Source organism: Nerophis ophidion, linkage group LG01 (assembly GCF_033978795.1).
Source record: "Nerophis ophidion isolate RoL-2023_Sa linkage group LG01, RoL_Noph_v1.0, whole genome shotgun sequence".
In the NCBI taxonomy this organism is placed as follows: Eukaryota; Metazoa; Chordata; class Actinopteri; order Syngnathiformes; family Syngnathidae; genus Nerophis; species Nerophis ophidion.
This window is the reverse complement of record NC_084611.1, coordinates 78,929,492-78,951,615: the sequence shown is the minus strand read 5'-3', so window position 1 is coordinate 78,951,615 and position 22,124 is coordinate 78,929,492. Positions and strand designations below refer to the sequence as shown.

The 22,124-nt window shown below is 41.4% G+C and overlaps 1 protein-coding gene and 1 long non-coding RNA gene across 2 annotated transcripts in view; one reads left to right on the top strand and one right to left on the bottom strand.

The window, feature by feature from the left end:
* Positions 1-3,253, bottom strand: part of LOC133560180 (uncharacterized) — a 26,599-nt gene extending 23,346 nt beyond the window's left edge. The window contains exons 1-2 of the long non-coding RNA XR_009808397.1: positions 2,994-3,253; positions 2,798-2,887 (exon numbers count right to left, since the gene is read on the bottom strand). This is a non-coding gene — a long non-coding RNA (uncharacterized LOC133560180). The remainder of the gene's footprint in view (positions 1-2,797; positions 2,888-2,993) is intronic.
* LOC133560173 (protein sidekick-1-like) overlaps positions 2,242-22,124 on the top strand; it is an 849,418-nt gene continuing 829,535 nt past the window's right edge. Inside the window, exon 1 of the mRNA XM_061912393.1 lies at positions 2,242-3,427. Coding sequence (XP_061768377.1) covers positions 3,301-3,427 — 127 coding nt within the window. The 5' untranslated portion in view covers positions 2,242-3,300. The remainder of the gene's footprint in view (positions 3,428-22,124) is intronic.

The window sequence follows — 22,124 nt, the reverse complement described above, 5'->3', positions numbered from 1 at the left end:
GTGCACATGTTCCATAAATATTGATGTTAAAGATTTCTTTTTTTTGTGAAGAAATGTTTAGAATTAAGTTCATGAATCCAGATGGATCTCTATTACAATCTCCAAAGAGGGCACTTTAAGTTGATGATTACTTCGATGTGTAGAAATCCATCCATCCATCCGTTTTCTACCGCTTATTCCCTTTGGGGTCGCGTAGGGCGCTGGTGCCTATCTCAGCTACAATCGGGTGGTAGGCGGGGTACACCCTGGACAAGTCGCCACCTCATTGCAGGGCCAACACAGACAGACAACATTCACACACTAGGGACCATTTAGTGTTGCCAATCAACCTATCCCCAGGTGCATGTCTTTGGAGGTGGGAGGAAGCCGGAGTACCCCGAGGGAACCCACGCAGTCACGGGGAGAACATGCAAACTCCACACAGAAAGATCCCGAGCCTGGGATTGAACCCTGATTACTCAGGACCTTCGTATTGTGAGGCAGATGCACTAACCCAGGGGTCACCAACCTTTTTGAAACCAAGAGCTACTTCTTGGGTACTGATTAATGCGAAGGGCTACCAGTTTGATACACACTTAAATAAATTTCCAGAAATAGCCAATTTGCTCAATTTACCTTTAATAAAAAAAATCTATATATATATATATATATATATATATATATATATATATATATATATATATATATATAAAAGAAAATGGGTATTTCTGTCCGTCATTCCGTTGCACATTTTTTTTCCTTTTACGCAAGTTTTTTTGTAGAGAATAAATGATGAAAAAAACAATTAATTGAACGGTTTAAAAGAGGAGAAAACAGGAAAAAAATTAAAATTACATTTTGAAACATAGTTTATCTTCAATTTCGACTCTTTAAAATTCTAAATTCTACCAAAAAAAAGGAAAAGAAAAAATAGCTAATTCGAATCTTTTTGAAAAAATTAAAAAAAGAATTAATGGGACACATTTGGAAATTTTCCTGATTAAGATTAATTTTACAATTTTGATGACATGTTTTGAATAGGTTAAACTCCAGTCTGCACTTTGCTATAATATATGACAAATTGGACCAAGCTATATTTCTAACAAAGACAAATCATTATTTCTTCTAAATTTTCCAGAACAAAAATTTTAAAAGAAATTTAAAAGACTTTGGAATAAGATTTAAATTTGATTCTACATATTTTTTGGATTTGCCAGGATATTTCTTTTTAATTTTAATCATAATAAGTTTGAAGAAATATTTCACAAATATTCTTCGTCGAAAAAACAGAAGCTAAAATTAATAATTAAATTAAAATGTATTTAATTTTCTTTACAATAAAAAACAAAGTACTTGAACATTGATTTAAATTGTCAGGAAAGAAGAGAAGGAATTTAAAAGGTAAAAAGGTATGTGTTTAAAAATCCTAAAATCATTTTTTAGGTTGTATTTTTTACCTAAAATTGTCTTTCTGAAAGTTATAAGAAGCAAAGTAAAAAAAAAAAAGAAATTAATTTATTTAAACAAGTGAAGACCAAGTCTTTAAAATATTTTCTTGGATTTTCAAATTCTATTTGAGTTTTGTCTCTCTTAGAATTAAAAATGTCGAGCAAAGCGAGACCAGCTTGCTAGTAAATAAATACAATTTAAAAAATAGAGGCAGCTCACTGGTAAGTGCTTTTATTTGAGCTATTTTTAGAACAGGCCAGCAGGCGACTCATGTGGTCCTTACGGGCTACCTGGTGCCCGCGGGCACTGCGTTGGTGACCCCTGCAATAACCCCTCTGCCACCGTGAAGCCCTGTGTAGAAATCTTTATGTATAATTGAATCATATGTTTATTTTTCACCAAGTTTTTAGTTATTTTAATTTATTTTTTTCCAAATCGTTCAAGAAAGACCACTACAAATGAGCAGTATTTTGCTTTGTTATACAATTTAATAAATCAGAAACTGATGACATAGTGCTGTATTTTTCTTTTTTTCCACCAAAAATGTTTTGCTCTGATTAAAGGGTACTTGAATAAAAAAAAAATTTCACAGGGTGTACATCAATGAAAAAAGGTTGAAAACCACTGCTCTATAGTTCCTAATCTATTGACTATGTTTTTTTTCTTTTCTTTCTACCATCTTTTATTTGGCTTCCCGCCCCCCAATTCAGACTGTCCAATAGGAACACCGCAGGCTCCGCTGTGGACCAATCAGCGACCAGGGATGCTACTGAACCGAAGTTTTGAGTTGAGGATAATGGAGTGAAAGATTCCCGTTAAGTCAGGGAAGGCTGACTGGACGAGAGAGAACCTCGGACGTGGATTAAACGGAGAAAGTATACCTAAATTGGTAAAAAAAAAAAAAAAAATCCATGTTGGCTCATTCTAAGCATGGATTGAACGCGGAAAGAAAACGGACCCCCCACACCCCTCTCTCTCTCTAGTGCCCGCCTCGCAGGTGTTCGTTCGCCGGGGACGAGGAGGCTTCAGTCGGACGCCTTCCTGAGCCTCAACAGGGTGCTGAGGCAAGGATAACACGCGCCAACTTCGGGGACCAAACGCCGCTAACATTACAAGAGTACCCGGACTTTCTTTTTTCCCCCTCCCCTCTCCCCAGCGGTCGCTTTTCAACGGACTACCGCGGAGGACAGTTAACGTTTACCGGGCTCACACGGCGGCGTGACGCAGTGAGCTCGTTTGAAAACCAACTTTTTGATTATTTTTTTCCTACTAACTCTTCATCGTCCGTGCTTGTCCTAAAAGCTACAACAATACGTTTTAAGAGTGTCAGAGCCCAAACTAAAAAATATATATATATTTTTTTGCTAACCTGTTGTGCCACCGGTGGTGCCCCCCGAACGTATCCGGGAAAGGCGAGCCATTTTCGGGGAAAAGAGTCCACCCGTTTCGCGCCCACTAGCTGAACAAGAACCAGAGTGGATTACTAGTTAGGACAACTAACTACCAGGATAAGTGATAACATCTCTATGGCAACACTTGGAAGTACTAGTCGCTGAATTCATTACCCGAATTCACGTCTTCAAAGCGAAGTGTTCGGCGGGACGAATCCGCGGTGAGCTCGGACAAAGTACTCGGATGTATTAATTGGAATGGAAGAGAGGCGCACCGGCCGAGCGATGGAACACACAGCAGGCTCCCCCGCAGCACGTTCACAACGCCGGGTGCTCGAGCCGTGAAGGCACCGCTTGCCTGCCCCGGTCCCTCCTGCTCTAAAAGCTTGACTTTGCAACACAGACGCTGCTTGAAGCTGTCGTTTTTTTTTTTTTTTTTTTTTTTTGGTGGGCACACTTTACAAGGAGACACTATTTCTGCATGTTGGGATTTTGCCGGTTCCCAGGGTTCGTGGAAGAATTCTGCGGGATGATGCTGACGAGCCGGAGGTTGCCCCTGCCGCTGCTGCTCCTTCTCGCCGGCAGCTGCCACATGTTGCACGGCCAAGGTAACAACATGCCAACTGGGGAATTGTTGATAAAGCAAAGGGCTGATTTAACGTATTTTTTTTTTTACAATGCTAATTTTAATTCGTTATTCAACATTTAAATCAAGCTGGATAATGCAGTGTTTTTCATCATTTTCTGAGCTAAGGCACATTTTTTTTTTCATTGAAAAAATCCCAAAGCACACAACCAGAAATCATTTGAAAAAAAAACTCAGTAGCTGATATTGACGATAAAAAGTCATATTTGCAATTGTTGGATATGAATTCAAACCGTAACCAAGCATGCATCACTGTTTCTTGTAGCTGTACTGTCACGCACTGTCACATCAAACTGACTCATTTTGAGTTTTTTGGTGTTGTCCTTTGTGTGGTGTTTTAGTTATTGTCTTGCGCTCTTATTTTGGTGGCTTTTCCTATTGCAGTTTCATGTCCACCTTCAACACTGAGTTGTGCGGACGTTGTCCTTCTTAATGGGAACATTGTTGATTGTCATGTCATGTACGGACGTACTTTGTGGACACTGTCTGCTCCAAACGCTGTAAGTCTTTGCTGTCGTCCAGCTTTCAGTTTCTCTTTACTATTTCAGCCAGTTCAGTTTTAGTTTCGTTTTGCAAAGCTATCCATAAGTTTGAATGCTTTTTCTTAGCGGCACTCACCTTTTGTTTATTGATGGTTTAAAGGCCTACTGAAACCCACTACTACCCACCACACAGTCTGATAGTTTATATATCAATGATGAAATATTGACATTGCAAGACATGCCAATACGGCCTTTTTAGTTTACTAAATCTATCCATCCATTTTCTACCGCTTATTCCCTTTTGGGGTCGCGGGGGGCGCTGGCGCCTATCTTAGCTACAATCGGGCGGAAGGCGGGGTACACCCTGGACAAGTCGGCACCTCATCGCAGGGCCAACACAGATACAATTTTAAATTTCCCGGGAGTTTCGTCTTGAAAATGTCGTGTGATGATGACGTGTACGCAAGACGTCACGGGTTTTTAGGAAGTATGAGCGCTGCACACAAACACAGCTTAATGTCTGCTTAAAGGGCATCATTACACAATATTTTGGACATCTGTGTTGCTGAATCTTTTGCAATTTGTTCAATTAATATTGGAGAAGTCACAGTAGAAAGATGGAGTTGGGAAGCTTTAGCCTTTAGCCACACAAACACACGGTGATTCCTTGTTTAAAATTCCTGGAGGTGAAACGTTACTATGGATCAGAGCGCGGTCAAGCGAGCATGACTCAAGACGGAATGTCAACCAGCAGGTTTCGGTGAGAAAATTGTGGTTAAAAAGTCGCTTCTTACCGGAGAAAAGCTGAGCTTGTGTCGTCCATAGCTGCCGTCGACTCCCCTGAGACACTGCGCGTCAACACACCCGTGGGGACACCCTTCCGACTATCAGGTACTATTTAACTCACTAAAACACTAGCAACACTATAGAAATATAAGGGATTTCACAGAATTATCCTAATAAATGTGTCTAAAAACATAGGAATCCGTCCCAATCGCGTTTTTAAATTTTTGAACTTTTTTTGAACTTTTTTTTATAGTCCGTCGCTATCAATATCCTCAAACACAAATTTTTCATCCTCGCTCAAATTAATGGGGAAATTGTCGTTTTCTCGGTCCGAATAGCACTTTTTGTTGGAGGCTCCGATTATAAACAATGTGAATATGTGAGGAGCCATCAACATGTGACGTCATTGTTTGCGACTTCCGATAGAGGCAGGGCTTTTGTCTTAGCACCGAAAGTTGCGAACTTTATCGTGGATGTTCTCTACTAAATCCTTTCAGCAAAAATATGGCAATATCGCGAAATGATCAAGTATGACACATAGAATGGACCTGCTATCCCCGTTTAAATAAGAAAATCTCATTTCAGTAGGCCTTTAAGTGTGGGCTTCACGGTGGGAGAGTGGTTAGTGCGTCTGCCTCACAATACGAAGGTCCTGAGTAGTCAGGGTTCAATCCCGGGCTGGGGATCTTTCTGTGTGGAGTTTGCATGTTCTCCCCGTGAATGCGTGGGTTCCCTCCGGGTACTCCGGCTTCCTCCTGCTTCCAAAGACATGCACCTGGGGATAGGTTGATTGGCAACACTAAATTGGCCCCAGTGTGTGAATGTGAGTGTGAATGTTGACTGTCTATCTGTGTTGGCCCTGCAATGAGGTGGCGACTTGTCCAGGGTGTACCCCGCCTTCTGCCCGATTGTAGCTGAGACCCCAAAGGGAATAAGCGGTAGAAAGTGCATGGATGGATGGGCATCACTATAGCTCGTATCTCAAAGTATGTGTAATGTCACGACCTGTCACATCACGCTGTGACTTATTTTGAGTTTTTTGCTGTTTTCCTGTGTGTAGAATCAGAATCAAGAGTTTTATTGCCATTGATTGAGAACAGGTTGAGTTCTTGGTGGCTTTTCCTCTTTTGTCTGTATTTTCCTGTAGCAGTTTCATGTCTACCTTGAACGCTATTTAAGTTGTGCGGACGCTATCCTTCTTTGTGGGGACATTGTTGATTGTCATGTCATGTACTTTGTGGACGCCGTCTGCTCCAAACGCTGTAAGTCCTTGCTGTCTAGCATTCTGTTTTTGTTTACTTTTTCAGCCAGTTCAGTTTTTGTTTCGTTTTGCATTGCCATCCCAAAGCTTTTCTTAGTGGTATTGTAAGCATTTCACCAATCTCACGCACTTTGCAAAGTATACGTCATTTCCATTGTGCGCAAGCAATTTGCATATAGCAAGACGAGATTTAAGACAAGATTTTGTGGATGGTTTAGTCAGTAACCCTACATTATTATATTTTTTAAATAGTAGCTGAGATAGGCGCCAGCGCCCCCCGTGACCCCAAAAGGGAATAAGCGGTAGAAAATTGATGGTTTAGTCGTGGATGTACACTGTGGTTAGGGTTAGGGTTGGACTGATTGGAGGGCAATACTCAGTTATATTGTCCCGACTACAAAGGGGGCGGCATGGCGTAGTGGGTAGAGCGGCCGTGCCAGAAACCTGAGGGTTGCAGGTTCGCTTCCCACCTATTGACATCCAAAATCGCTGCCATTGTGTCCTTGGGCAGGACACTTCACCCTTGCCCCCGGTGCCGCTCACACTGGTGAATGAATGATTGGTGGTGGTCAGAGGGGCCGTAGGCGCAAACTGGCAGCCACGCTTCCATCAGTCTACCCCAGGGCAGCTTTGGCTACAAATGTAGCTTACCACCACCAGGTGTGAATGAATTATGGGTTCCCACTTCTCTGTGAGCGCTTTGAGTATCTAACAATAGGAAGGCGCGATATAAATGTAATCCATTATTATTATTATTATTATTATTATTAAATGAATAGATTTACATAAGTATTTAATAAAATATTTTGACACCAAAAACATGTATTTGCGCCCATTGATTTGCAAAATGTGCACCACACATTATTCAAATATATAGCTGGATGCAATTTGCAAAAAGATTGCGCATTATACAAATTTGCAAAATGCGGTTGCGCATTATACAAATTTGCAAAATGCGGTTGCGCATTTTGCAAATTGCTCACATTGGTATTGTGCCTACAACAGTGGCACTCGCCTTTTGTATATTTTTGGTTCAAGCGTTAGATACCTTTTTACTTACACGCTGTCTCCCGCATTTTGTGATCACGACAAACCATGTTCCCGACATCTACGAAACAATACCTGCTGCCACCTACTGATGTGGAAGAGTATTACACGGTTACTCCGCCGAGCGCTACACAGCACAGACACTCAACAACGGCACATTTGCGGATTATAATTACTGGTTTGCAATTTTTATTTTAACCTAATTAGGTGAAATTACATAATCTCCCACGGCACACCAGACTGTATTTCACGGCACATGCCGTGGCCCAGTGGTTGAAAAACACTGAGATAAGGACCATAGTGTGCGTTATGTTGTTACACAGACCAATTTCTAGGATTAGTGAATCATATTTATATAGCACTTTTACATAGAGAAAAGCCATTATCTACATTTTTTAGCTTCATTTGGGAGGCACTGCAAGCAAGGTGGGCAAAGTGTCTTGCCCAAGTACACAAGGGCAGTGACTAGCATGGCAAAAGCTGGATTCCTACTGGGAGCCCTCAAGTTTTTGTCCGGTTGTTCTACCATGCTGCCTTAAGCTATTGTGTGTCTGCATGGGGAAAGTGTCCCCCCCTAATATGTCAATGACCTCCTTAACTGCCAGACCCTGATTTGGCGCTAAAACACAAACAAGAGACACCTGTGTGTTAATTGAGTTTGCCCATGTTAGTCTGTCTTTGTCCCAGTTTTGTGAAATAAGAGGGTTATGTTGCAACGAGTTGCCATTCTTCTATGTGCTTTGTCTTTCACCTTTGTTGTCTGTTAACTTAAGTCGTCTTCTATGTGTGTGTGTGTGTAGCATCATGGGACTCTATGTCTAAAAGCCAGGACAAACAAAGGCAAAGAAAAAAGGTCAGGCTGGTGTCAACACACAAGTGTTCTCTGGGTCACAGATGGTGTGTGGTGGGCAAAATCTAAGGCTGAGATGTGGGGTTATGAAGAGGAGGAGGGGTGGGAGGAATGTGTGAGAGCAGAGGTGGTGGTGGTGGTTGGGGGGGTGAGCTATTTGTGAACGTTCGGAGAATGCGTGTGTTAGAAAGTAGCAAATGTGAAAGAAACAACATAAGGCAAGAGGAACGGGGAGGAGGGGGGAGGTATGGCACTAGAGTGACTAGGAACGTGGGTGGGGGGTGGCACTGGCGGTCATTTGCAAAAATGGGGGTTTTGGTTTAATTGATGACGCCTGTTGTGTATGTACTAGGGTTGTACGGTATACCGGTATTAGTATAGTAACGCGATACTAATGACTCATATTCAGTACGATACCGCCTCTGAAAAGTACTGGTCCCGCACCCCCGTCGTCGTCACGTCGTGTCATTGCTGGTTTACGAGCAGAGGAGCATGTTCGGCAGTGCACAATCACAGAGTACTAATAAGCAGACACGGTGTGTAGACAGAAAAAGGAGAACGGACGCATTTTGGCTTAAAAACTGACGATAAAGGTCAAGTCATAACACTGAAACGCCCTCAGGAAGAAGGGATTTAAAACAAGCTAGCGAGCGGCTAACGTCCATCCGCCGTCGGCAGTGTTGTAGCTACTTGTAAAATCACTAATCATCGTTTCCATAGCGACAAATAACGTGAGTTTCTTACAAGTATCATCCCTGCAGGACAAGGAATAGCTAAACATGCTTCATTACACACCGTAGCTGACCGGCATCAAAATGTAAACAAACACCATGAGTGGATCTACACCTGACATCCACTGTATTGATACCAAGTACACTAGCGTATCTAGTCAATACTACTATGATTATGTCAATATTTTTTGGCGTCACATCTTCTTTTGTTTAAAATTAAAGTCATATTATGTTTATAAAGTCAGGAAATATGTCCCTGGAAACATGAGGACTTTGATTATGACCAGTTTCTGATCGTATTGATACCCAAATTTGTGGTATCATGCAAAACTAATGTAAAGCATCCAAACAACAGAAGAAGTGAAGTGAAGTGAATTATATTTATATTGCGCTTTTCTCAAGTGACTCAAAGTGCTTTACATAGTGACACCCAATATCTAAGTTACATTTAAACCAGTGTGGGTGGCACTGGGAGCAGGTGGGAGTGTCTTGCCCAAGGACACAACGGCAGTAATTAGGATGGCACAAGCGGGAATCGAACCTGCAACCCTCAAGTTGCTGGCACGGTCACTCGGTTGGTAGAATAAATGATTATTACATTTTAACATAAGTGCAGATAGAACATGTTTAAAGTGAATATAAGCAGATATAAACGGTAAATGAACAAGTAGATTAATAATTCATTTTCTACCACTTGACTTTAATAATGTTGAAAAAATAATAGAATGATAAATGATACAATATGTTACTGCATATGTCAGCTGACAAGTTAGGAGCCTTTGTTTGTTTACTTACTACTAAGAGACAAGTTGTCTTGTATGTTCACTATTTTATTTAAGGACAAACTTGCAATAAGAAACATATGTTTAATGTACCCTAAGATTTTTTGTCAAAATTAAGCCATCCATCCATCCATCCATTTTCTACCGCTTATTCCCTTTCGGGGTCAATAATGGTATTTTTTATGGTCCACGTTATTTAGAAAAGTACTGAAAAATACCAAAATAATTTTGGTACTGCTACCAAAATTTTGGTATCGGGCCAACACTAGTATGTACCTTCTTTTTCCATTCCGATATTCATCCCTCCATCCTGCAAGTTGAGTAGGAGGAGGTGAGTGGGCTGGAGAGGTACGGTGTGGCGGCACAGACAGCACACACCCACAAGTGCAAGTTTACCAACAGTGGCAAAACATGCACGGACATCAATAAAGTGAGGACGGTTCAATGTTTGTTTCGAAGAAAAACTGCATCTGACACACACAATTTATGTTTGGCTGCTGGAGGATGTTTTGTTTTAGCTACGTTAGTAATTATTAACCATACACGTTAATAATGTATGTAACTTACAAGCTATTTTTACTTTGAGAATGCAACAGTGACATATTCATAGAGACTATCAACATGACTGCAGACAAAAACAAATCTGTATCATAATTGATACCAACTATAACTCTCCTGAAGGAATCAAAGTACTGTCTGTCTGTCTGTCTGTCTGTCTGTCCGTCTAGACAAAAACAAATCTTTATTAATGTCTACTTCCCTTTTATAATTGATACCAACTATAACTCTCCTGAAGGAATCAATGGTCTGTCTGTCTGTCTGTCTGTCTGTCTGTCTGTCTGTCTGTCTGTCCGTCCGTCCGTCCGTCCGTCCGTCCGTCCGTCTAGACAAAAACAAATCTGTATTAATGTCTACTTCCCTTTTATAATTGATACCAACTATAACTCTCCTGAAGGAATCAAAGTTCTGTCTGTCTGTCTGTCTGTCTGTCCGTCCGTCCGTCCGTCTAAACAAAAACAAATCTTTATTAATGTCTACTTCCCTTTTATAATTGATACCAACTATAACTCTCCTGAAGGAATCAATGTTCTGTCTGTCTGTCTGTCTGTCTGTCTGCCTGTCTGTCTGTCAGACCGTCCGTCCGTCTAGACAAAAACAAATCTGTATTAATGTCTACTTCCCTTTTATAATTGATACCAACTATAACTCTCCTGAAGGAATCAGAGTTCTGTCTGTCTGTCTGTCTGTCTGTCTGTCTGTCTGTCTGTCTGTCTGTCTGTCTGTCTATCTATCTATCTATCTATCTATCTATCTATCTATCTATCTATCTATCTATCTATCTATCTATCTATCTATCTATCTATCTATCTATCTATCTATCTATCTATCTATCTACCTATCTACCTATCTAATTACTGCCCAAATTATATTGAGCAAACTTGGATTTGGAGATTTAGAGCTGTGATTCTCAATTACCGGTAGTGGGTTGGCACCCAAAAGTCCATTGTGGATCTATCTTGCTTGGGTGGTTGTAAATGGCTAATCCAAAGGTACTATTTTTAAAATATGCATTGTACAATCGATGTCTGACTTGTTTTCTTTATTTAGAAGTGCAATCAGGCCCTATTTTGGTCATATTTCTCCCTGGTATTAACTAGGAATGGAACGGTTTATGAAAAAAACTGGGAAACGTTTGGTTGACCTGACTCGGTTTGCAGCGTTTGGATCACATGTTTTTTCTTCTTTTTACTACTCAGTTTAATCATATGCATGCACATTGCCAAAGTGAGGGGAAGGAGAAGCGGGAGTTGTACAGGCATTCCTGTTGGAAACATAACGATTCTCCGGAAGAAGCCAGCGTATTGCCTGAACATTGCCCTTGTCTACCAAATCTCCTGGATTGGGATGTTTTTGTGTTCATATAAAATATTGAAGCTTATTGCTGGATGTCGAAAGGATGATGATGAGGTGGTCGCTCAACAAAAGCCTTATTAAAACTAGAAACCACGCTAAAATCACATCTCCAGTTGTGTCATTACCTCAATTGTGAAATTAGCGCAAAGGAGTCAAATAACCTTGCCCCAAACATTAATGATGTGGTTACCAAGTATGGAGCTCAGACAAAAGTGCATGGAAGGAGATCTACTGGATTGCCAACACCAAATGTTGGCAGCTCTCTAACTGTAAATGACATAATTGATGAAAAAATAGTAATGCTGCATTTTTTTGGATTCACGGTATTCTGGGTTGTAATAACAACAACAATGTTCACGGAACCAAATGAAAACCGTAGCCACAATATTTGATAAGATCCATACTGTAGATTTTGTGAACCGCTTCACTCTTAGTATAAACTCATTGCAGTTATGAGTGATATATAATTTTTTTTTTTAATTAGTACATCTTCAAAACCAGTGAAGTTGGCACGTTGTGTAAATGGTAAATGAAAACAGAATACAATGATTTGCATATCCTTTTCAACTAGTATTCAATTGAATGAACTGCAGATGAGCCATTTAATTTTCGAACTGAAAAACAACTTATTTATGCACATAATCATTAACATAGAATTTAATGGCAGCAACACATTTAAAAAAAGTTGGCACAGGGGCATTATTACCACTGTGTTACATGGCCTTTACTTTTAACAACACTCAGTAGGGAACTGAAGAGACCAATTTTTGAAACTTTTCATGTGGAATTCTTTCCCGTTCTTGCTTGATGTACAGCTTACGTTGTTCAACAGTCCGGGGTCTCCGTTGTGGTATTTTAGGCTTCATAATGCGCCACACAGTTTCAATGGGAGACAGGTTTGGACTCCAGTCAGGCCAGTCTAGTACCCGCACCCTTTTACTATGAAGCCACGCTGTTGTAACACGTGGCTTGGCATTGTCTTGCTGAAATAAGCAGGGGCGTCCAATATAACGTTGCTTGGATGGCAACATATGTTGCTCCAAAACCTGTATGTACCTTTCAACATGAATGGTGTGTAATTTACCCATGCACTAATACACCCCCATACCATCACAGATGCTGGCTTTTGAACTTTGCGCCTATAACAATCCGGATGGTTCTTTTCCTCTTTGTTCTGGAGGACACGACGTCCACAGTTTCCAAAAACATTTTGAAATGATGATGAGCTCGGGTCCAACGAAGCCGGCAGTGTATCTGGGTGTTGTTGATAAATTGACTTCACTTTGCACAGTAGAGTTTTACCTTGCACTTATAGATGTAGCGACAAACTGTAGTTACTGACGGTGGTTTTCTGAAGTGTTCCTGAGCCCATGTGGTGATATTCTTTACACACTGATGTCACTTTTTGATACAGTACCGCCTGAGGGATCGAAGGTCACGAGCATTCAATGTTGGTTTTCAGTCTTTCATTTCTCCAGATTCTCTGAACCTATTACAAGCTATTCCTTGCAATAGCTGGTTGAAAAATGCTGTTCTTAAACGATTTTCTCAAGCATTTGTTCACAAAGTGGTGACCCTCGCCCCATCTTTGTTTGTGAATGACTAAGCATTGCATGGAAGCTGCTTTTACACCCAATCATGGCACCCACCTGTTCCCAATTAGCCTGTTCACCCGTGGGATGTTCCAAATATGTGTTTGATGAGCATTCCTCAACTTTCTCAGTCTTTTGTGCCAGTTGTGCCAGCTTTTTTGAAACATGTTGCAGGCGTCAATTTCCAAATTAGCTAATATTTGCAAAAAATAACAGTTTTCCAGTTCGAATGTTAAGTATCTTGTCTTTGCAGTCTATTTAATTGAATATAGGTTTAAAAGGATTTGCGAATCATTGTATTCTGTTTTTGTTTACGATTTACACAACGTGCCAACTTCACTGTTTTTGGGTTTTGTAATTTTAATTGATGCATTATTTGTAGGCATGCAATCATCATGTTGCTGTTCATGCCTTAATACAGTCCCCAAAAATGCTCTCTGGACTGGTATTTATGTGTATTAATGTATCAAATGATAGTCTAGTGAAGAAGAAGCTGAGCCGGAAGGCAAAGCTCTCAATTTACCGGTCGATCTATGTTCCCATTCTCACCTATGGGTTATGACAGAAAGGACAGGATCACGGGTACAAGCGGCCAAAACGAGTTTCCTCCGCCGGGTGGTGGGGCTCTCCCTTAGAGATAGGGTGAGAAGGTCTGCCATCCGGGGGGAGCTCAAAGTAAAGCCACATCAAGGGGAGCCAGATGAGGTGCTTCGGTTATCTGGTCAGGATGCCACCCGAATGCCTCCCTAGGGAGGTGTTTAGGGCACGTCCAACCGGTAGGAGGCCACGGGGAAGACCCAGGACACCTTGGGAAGACTGTCTCCCAGCTGACCTGGGAACACCTCGGGATCCCCCAGGGAAGAGTTGGACGATGTGGCTGGGGAGAGGAAAGTCAGAGTTTCCCTGCTTAGGCCGCTGCCCCCCGCGACCTGACCTCAGATAAGCGGAAGAAGATGGATGGATGGATGATAGTCTATTTTAAAATAACAAATACATTAGCTTCGACTTTGTGACTATTAAAACATGTTGGTCCCAGGTTGAAACAGTTGAGAACCCCGAAAAACCATTCCATACACTAAATGAAAAGCCAATAAAAAGGCATACTGGGTGTTGTTAGAGCAACATTGGCACAGTCCGTACATGTTTCGTGTGTCCATTTGGATTACATCTTGTTAAAGTTACACCAACTTGTTGAATAATGTGACCTGATTTTCTGTCTTTGAATTACAACTCCTGCGGCTTCTTGAATGTAAAAGACAAAACAAAAACGTGGAATAAACCGGTTTTGAATCAGTGCAACCAATGCATCCTCATGTAGCTCACTGCATTCCACGGCTTTTGTGTGTTTGGAGCGTTGAATTTAAATTCATCCAAGCGGATCGAAGATGGGACCCCTGGTGGGTTGGTGGTGTTATTGATTTGATAGACTGTGTGGGCAGGCCAATCAAAAGCGGTAGTTTTTTTTTTTTCCACATTCCGACCCCCTCATTCCCAGCATTTATTAGTTTTTATTTTACGTGGCGCTGGATGAAATTCATGAGTAAAGGTTGATCACACTGATCTGCCGTCACTCTATCTCTCCCTTTCTCTCCCGCTCTCGCTGTCTCACAGTCAATCGATGCCCACACCCTCATAAATGCAAGGCTTTATATGAGCCAACCCTCGTCTCAGGGAGCACATTTAAATAAGCTCATCGATCTTTCATTTTAGAGTTTAAGTGACGGCAGCATTTTACTGTCTCTCCTTCCCTCTCACCTACCTTCCTCCCTTTCTCCCACCTCTCATCCGCTCACCTCTCTGCTCTCCCTCCTTTATTCATAACTTATCCCGTCACTTCCCGACTGCCCCCCCGTGTCATTGAGTGGGTTCAGCCCCACAGCTGTTGGACTGATTTACTTTTCCGGCATGGATACTTGACAGAGCCTCATTCAATACTTTATATTCAGAGAGGAAGTCGGCTCACATTAGGTTTAATTGAGATTCTACATCATTTTCTATATCACGAGCGGGATGAGTCTGGGAAAAATGCTGCAGTAAAGAGAGAGGCTTGGATTTTTCCAACTAGCGACAACCTTGTTTTAATTTGGTAGCCTTTTTATGAGCCCTAACAGAGTTCCATGTAAAATTAGTCGGATGCCTAAAGTCAGCTGAGGTTAACATAACAACAGTGATGCGGATCGTTTGGTTTTTAGCAGCTGTCCTAGTAGCGGTGTAATAAGGACAACGGTTTAAAAAGACCAAGTATAATGAAAGGATACAACAGATTGTTGCAAACTCTCCTAACCTTGGACAAGGTAACAGCCATGTGCGGCCGACGCACCCTTTATATGCCATTCATGGATGAATGTCATTCAGCGTCATGCTGACTGTTTTGTATGCTAGCACCCGAGCTGGACAACTAAGAGGATTGGATGATGAAATTGAAAAAATCAATACAGTTAAGAAATTCAGTGAAGTCTTAGAAGGAATGAAGTGATGCTTACAGTATTTAGTCTACTTACCACTAAAGACGCCAAGATCATTATCCATGCGTTCGTTACGTCTCGTCTCGATTACTGTAACGTATTATTTTCGGGTCCCCCCATGTCTAGCGTTAAAAGATTACAGTTGGTACAAAATGCAGCTGCTAGACTTTTGACAAGAACAAGAAAGTTTGATCATATTACGCCTGTACTGGCTCACCTGCACTGGCTCCCTGTGCACTTAAGATGTGACTTTAAGGTTTTACTACTTACGTATAAAATACTACACGGTCTAGCTCCATCCTATCTTGCCGATTGTATTGTACCATATGTCCCGGCAAGAAATCTGCGTTCAAAAGACTCCGGCTTATTAGTGATTCCTAAAGCCCAAAAAAAGTCTCCGGGCTATAGAGCGTTTTCCGTTCGGGCTCCAGTACTCTGGAATGCCCTCCTGGTAACAGTTCGAGATGCTACCTCAGTAGAAGCATTTAAGTCTCACCTTAAAACTCATCTGTATACTCTAGCCTTTAAATAGACCTCCTTTTTAGACCAGTTGATCTGCCGTTTCTTTTCTTTTTTCTCCTATGTCCCCGCCTCCCTTGAGGAGGGGGTCCGGTCCAATGACCATGGATGAAGTACTGGCTGTCCAGAGTCGAGACCCAGGATGGACCGCTCGTCGGGACCCAGGATGGACCGCTCGCCTGTGTATCGGTTGGGGACATCTCTACGCTGCTGATCCGCCTCCGCTTGGGATGGTTTCCTGTGGACGGGACTCTCGTTGCTGTCTTGGATCCGCTTTGAACTTTACTCTCGTGGCTGTGTTGGAGCCACTATGGATTGAACTTTCACAGTATCATGTTAGACCCGCTCGACATCCATTGCTTTCGGTCCCCTAGAGGGGTGGGGGGTTGCCCACATCTGAGGTCCTCTCCAAGGTTTCTCATATTCAGCATTGTCACTGGCGTCCCACTGGATGTGAATTCTCCCTGTCCACTGGGTGTGAGTTTTCCTTGCCCTTTTGCGGATTCTTCCGAGGATGTCGTAGTTGTAATGGTTTGTACAGTCCTTTGAGACATTTGTGATTTAGGGCTATATAAATAAACATTGATTGATTGATTGATTGATTGATTACTTGTCAATCTTTCCGAATATTTCAACATATTCTATAACTGAGCTGTCCCACAAACAATACATGGTACTTTCCACACCGATATATAAGCCACACCCACTAAGTTTTAGAAGAAAACAATATTTCTACATATATCAGCCACACCGAACTACAAGTTGCAGATATATACGTTGCAAAATGTTCATTTATGTCAACACACAGAGCAAATAACTTAACTAATTATTAAATTGTTTTGCATTTGGGATCAATCAATCAAAGTTTATTTATATATCCCTTATTTACAAGTGTCTCAAAGAGCTGCACAAGCCACAATGACATCTTCGGCTCAGATTCCACATCAGGGCAAGAAAAAACTCAACCCCAATGAGAAACCTTGGAGGGGACCGCAGAGTCGAGTGGATCTAATTAATAGTGTGAGAGTCCAGTCCATAGTGGGGCCAGCAGGGGATCATCTTGAGTGGAGACAGGTCAGCTGCGCAGAGACGTCCCTAACTGATGCACAGATGAGTGGTCCACCCCGGGTCCTGACTTTGAACAGCTAGCGGCCCATCTGTGGTCACCTTATAACCTCTACACACAGGAAAAGAGGGCAGAGCAGAAAATATACGGCAGATCAACTGGTCTAAAAGGGGTCTCTATTTAAAGGCTAGTGTACACAAATGAGTTTTAAGATATTGAGGTAGCATGTACCATTACAATTACCATGAATTGATTAACGTGGACCCCGACTTAAACAAGTTGAAAAACGTATTCGGGTGTTACCATTTAGTGGTCATTTCTACGGAATATGTACTGAACTGTGCAATCTACTAATAAAAGTATCAATCAATCAAAAAAAATGTCTAAATGTTAACTGGGAGGGCATTCCAGAGTACTGGAACCCGAATAGAAAACACTCTATAGCCCGCAGACTGTTTTTGGGCTATGGGAATCACTAATAAGCCGTAGTTCTTAGAAGGCAGATTTCTTGCCGGGACAAATGGTACAATACAATCAGCAAGATACGATCCCCACTAGTCCTGAAAATAGGGAATCAATCCTTGGAGGCATGACGGACATATTTATAAAACAATCTTGCCTAATTTGCAAACTTGCTCCACACGAGCTGTTTGAAAATTGAGACTTTAGTGACATATTTTGTCTTATTTACGTCAACGGATACCTCCATGTATGGTAGAGGTCTACCCAAAGTGGTTTGCATGAGTATGCCATTTTTTATCCAGTTGTAGTTCAAAGTTGTAGTAAATAAAATCCTTCTTTTTCCCTATGCTCTTGTTGTGGGGCGGATTAGCTCGTACATGCACGTGCTTCTTCCGCTGTTACCATTTCAAATAAAAAGGAGCGTATAGTTCTAACTCATTTCTGTCAATAGACCCATAAGTGTTAAAAACTACCACATGACTGACAAGGTGGAGACGCAGTAATAGGGGGATTGGCCTGGAGGAGAGCTTTCGCATGTAAATAAGATGGAGAGAAGTGACAGTCAAAAAGCGGCTTGAAGATAGTCTGTGCACAATTTGGACCAAAGAACCATCATGACATGTCATGTAGACCACAATAAAGGGTTTTGTATGTAGAAAAAATATCACTCCCCTGAAAACAGCTTTAAGGTTCTACAGGCAGTGTTTTTAATAGTAAAGATATGGTGGTATCATTCATATTAAAGGTAATTACAGCCACATAAAAAGCAGACAACTCACTCAGGATTCACAGTTATTGGGGCAAAGCATCTATTAGAGCTGGGGCCACTATTTGAAAAGATAATTTGTTATGTTATAAAAACCCAGTTATTTCAGCTTTGCGTTGGTCTCCAGGTTTTCTGGGGCTCATACCAAAATTTGGCTCTTTCCATACATTTTGAGATTTTCGTCATCCTCAACTGGGCCAAGCAAACAAATCCCATTGTCATGCTGACCCAGTTGGAATGGATCTATGAATATGATTAGGTCTGATGTGACGCACATCATTGGCCGAGCCAAGCTAGAACTCGAAGCTGATTGGACTGCTGGCCGAACTTAAGTAACGTGATGTCATTGACAGGACATGGTCAGCTTGTAACTGCGAGAGTCCAGAATCGGCTCGACGTGCGTGCAGTTTTATGCATGCGTGAACACACACTCGCGTGCGGCACACTGCCCCTCATCCATCATTATGAAACTGTTAATCTAAACATGAAAATATGCTTAACTGTGTTGTAATGAGAAGAGGGCAGCTTGAACTGCACCACCACTGCAGACACCACTTTTCAAACTCTTTGACACTTATTTTGTTTAATTTGATTTATAGAAAAAATAAATCTACGTTATATTCCTTGTATGTAGAGCTGGGCGATATGGCTTTTTTTTTAATATGTCGATATTTTTAGGCCATATCGCGATGCACGATATATATCTCAATATTTTGCCTCAGCCTTGAATGAACACTTGATACATATAATCACAGCAGTATGATGCTTCTATGTGTCTACATTAAAACATTCTTGTTCATACTGCATTAATTTATGCTCATTTTAAACTTTCATGCAGAGAAAGAAATCACAACTAAGTCAATTGACCAAAACTGTATTTATTAAACAGTTATCAAGCAGTGGCACAAACGTTCATGTCATTTCCAAAACTGAAAGTGCAAGATTGTCAGAGACATTTTAAAACAAGCTATGAGTGCACTTTTGTGCATGATGTCACTAAGATGACATATCAAAACAACACTAAATTAAAGTGCACTTTTTGTACAGAATGCCACTACAATAGTTTAAAACAATAGAGTGCACTTTTGTGCATGATGTCACACAATATGTTTCAATAAGTGTAAAATAAAAATGAGCTGCATAATAGGAAATCAAAAAATGTATGTCCTTTGCAATATGGTAGTTTACTGCGGACATTATCTCCCTTTGTTGTTGACTGTTTTTTTCATATGGTGTTGCTCTGTAAATTTTTGCCTTGGCATTTTGATGGTGTGGGCGTGTGGACCTCTCTAGGAGGTGACTTTTCAAATGATGCTACATATTTGTTTCTTTTGTTGGACTTGTGCCCCACATTTGACAAATTAAAGTTGTCTATTTGACATATTCCCGCTTGAAGCCGAACCACCACCAGACGATGGACCCCCTGCTGTTTTTCTTGGGAATGAATTCTTCCTTCATTTTTTACCAGATTCGCACCTCCTTTCTCTCGTATTACCACTCGCACAGCTCCGCTAGAATCACAGCTAACGTTACCTATGCTGCTACCTCTCTACTCTGCGAGGGCGTATACGTATGTGACGTATGACGTGACAGTATGTGACGTATGTAAGAAGGTGCGCTTATTGTCTGTGAGGAGACGCAAGAAGGAGTGGGTATAGCCTGTAGTGTAATGCCCGCAGCCAAAAGCAACTGCGTGAGAATGTATACCTGAATATCGCGATATAGTCATTTTCTATATCGCACAGAGACAAACCCGCAGTATATCGATATCCCGGCCAGCCCTACTTGTATGTCAATTGTAAAATGTTTGAAAGCAACCTTCAACTAGGACAGTGGTGTTCTTAATATCTGAGGGATTTAACCTGAGTGGATTTGAGGTCATGTAACCCATTATTAGTGAGCGGTAAGGGTGTAACGGTACGTGTATTTGTATTGAACCGATTCGGTACGGGGGGTTCGGTTCGGAACGGAGGTGCATCGAACGAGTTTCCACACGGACATATTAAGTAGTGCATCGCATGTTTTGTAAACAATGCACACCGAGGCACAACACACGGCATGCCAACAAAGACCGGGCTATTACAACATGTAAAAGCCAGAGTTGGAGGACCCTCCTGCCTTGTTAAAATCTCCCGTTTGGGAACATTTCGGCTTCGCGGTGCGATGCAACAATGGAGCACGAGAGGTGGACAAAGCGAAAGGGGTTTGCCGACATTGTTCAGCAGCGGTAGGGTATGCTTCTACCAACACGTCAAACATGCTAACTCATTTGAAGCGGCACCACCCCCAAATGAACATCGCTTCAACAAAGAGAAATACGAACAAACAGAGCTCCCCACCGCATTCAAGCAGCCTCTCCTCGGCGAGTCAGGCCGGGCTAAAGCAATAACAAATGCCGTTTGTGTTTTTATAGCAGCAGATTTAAGACCATATTGCATTAAAAACTAGATTTTGACCCACTTCTATGGTGGAAGAACAATGAGCCCATATGTCCTCTTATTGCCAAGTTAGCCAGGCACTACCTCGCCATACCTGCTACCTCCGTGCCAAGCGAAAGGGTATTTTCCACAGCTGGAGACATTGTAACTGCAAGCAGGTCTGCTCTTTCTGCAGACAATGTGGATAAACTGATTTTTCTGGCAAAAAACATGAAGATTGAGTGAAAGTCACCAAGGTTAAAGGCTGGGCGGAAAAAGAAAAGTTAATCTGAGGCTGAGTTGACTTGAAACCGTTTATTGTTGCACTTTTTGTATGTCGGAGAAAAGTTTTGTCATTTTATTTAATCTGAACAACAACTTGAAGCAGTTTAATGTTGCACTTTATATGTGGAAATGTTGCATTTTATATGTTGAAAGGTTCTGTTAAGAAACCAATTCTGAGCCTTATCTTATTTAGTTTTTATTTCATATATGTTGACTGCATTAACCCTGGCAATCGACCCTGTGTATGTATGTTATTGTTAAGCTTAGCATTCATGACTGCCTGATCAGCCACTGATCAGCCTAGTAGTGGCTCACATTCATCCAACACAGAGAGCTATTTTAAAGCAATGTTAAAAAGATAAAGCCATTTTTACAAATTTTGGTAAATAAATAACCAGAAAATGCATATTTCATTGTTTTCTTACTGTACCAAAAATGAACCGAACCGTGACCTCTAAACCGAGGTATGTACCGGACCGAGATTTTTGTGTACCGTTACACCCTTAGTGAGCGTTTACATATAGTACATCCTTTATCTAGTACTTCCAGCCAAGTAGTTTTGGATATTGCAGACTAGAGCAAGGTGATATAGCTTTCAGGTTGCTCTCAATTTGTGCATACTCCATTTCCAGATAAGACGAAGATGTTCTGTGAGGCAATTCCGCATTGATCGTAGTGGGGATTTTGTTTATTATGGCACAATGCGAAGGCAGCATTTCCTGCCCGACCAACTTCTTTAACTCCTCCCCACTTAACGCTTTTGCACAAAAGTCCAGCTTCTGTTGTTTGGGTGGTGGGGGGCCTGCTGCGTTGGTCACAGCTCTGTCTTTCACTTTTAGTTTGATTACGCTGTGCCGTGACTCCAAATGTTTTTTCAGATTTGAAGTTGGATAATACTTTGTTTCCAGGACAGAGTGCACAGTGAACCTTTTATATTGCTGCCTTTGAAATACGGAGAACTCAAAATAATGACTGTTTCCAACTTGAAAAAACGCGCCTCTCACTCCGCCTTCCGCCCTCCATTGTTGTTTGCTTTGGTTCTTCATGCCGAAAACATGACTGGTCACTTACGTGACGTCACTTTTCAAGGCCGCAAGAAGAAATATTATATATTTTTACGAGGGAAAATTAGAAAAAAAAATGGTCACGCACAGTGACTTGGATTCAAAAAACTTTAATCTGACTACTGGTTTGGGCAGCATGGTGGAAGAGGGGTTAGTACATCTGCCTCACA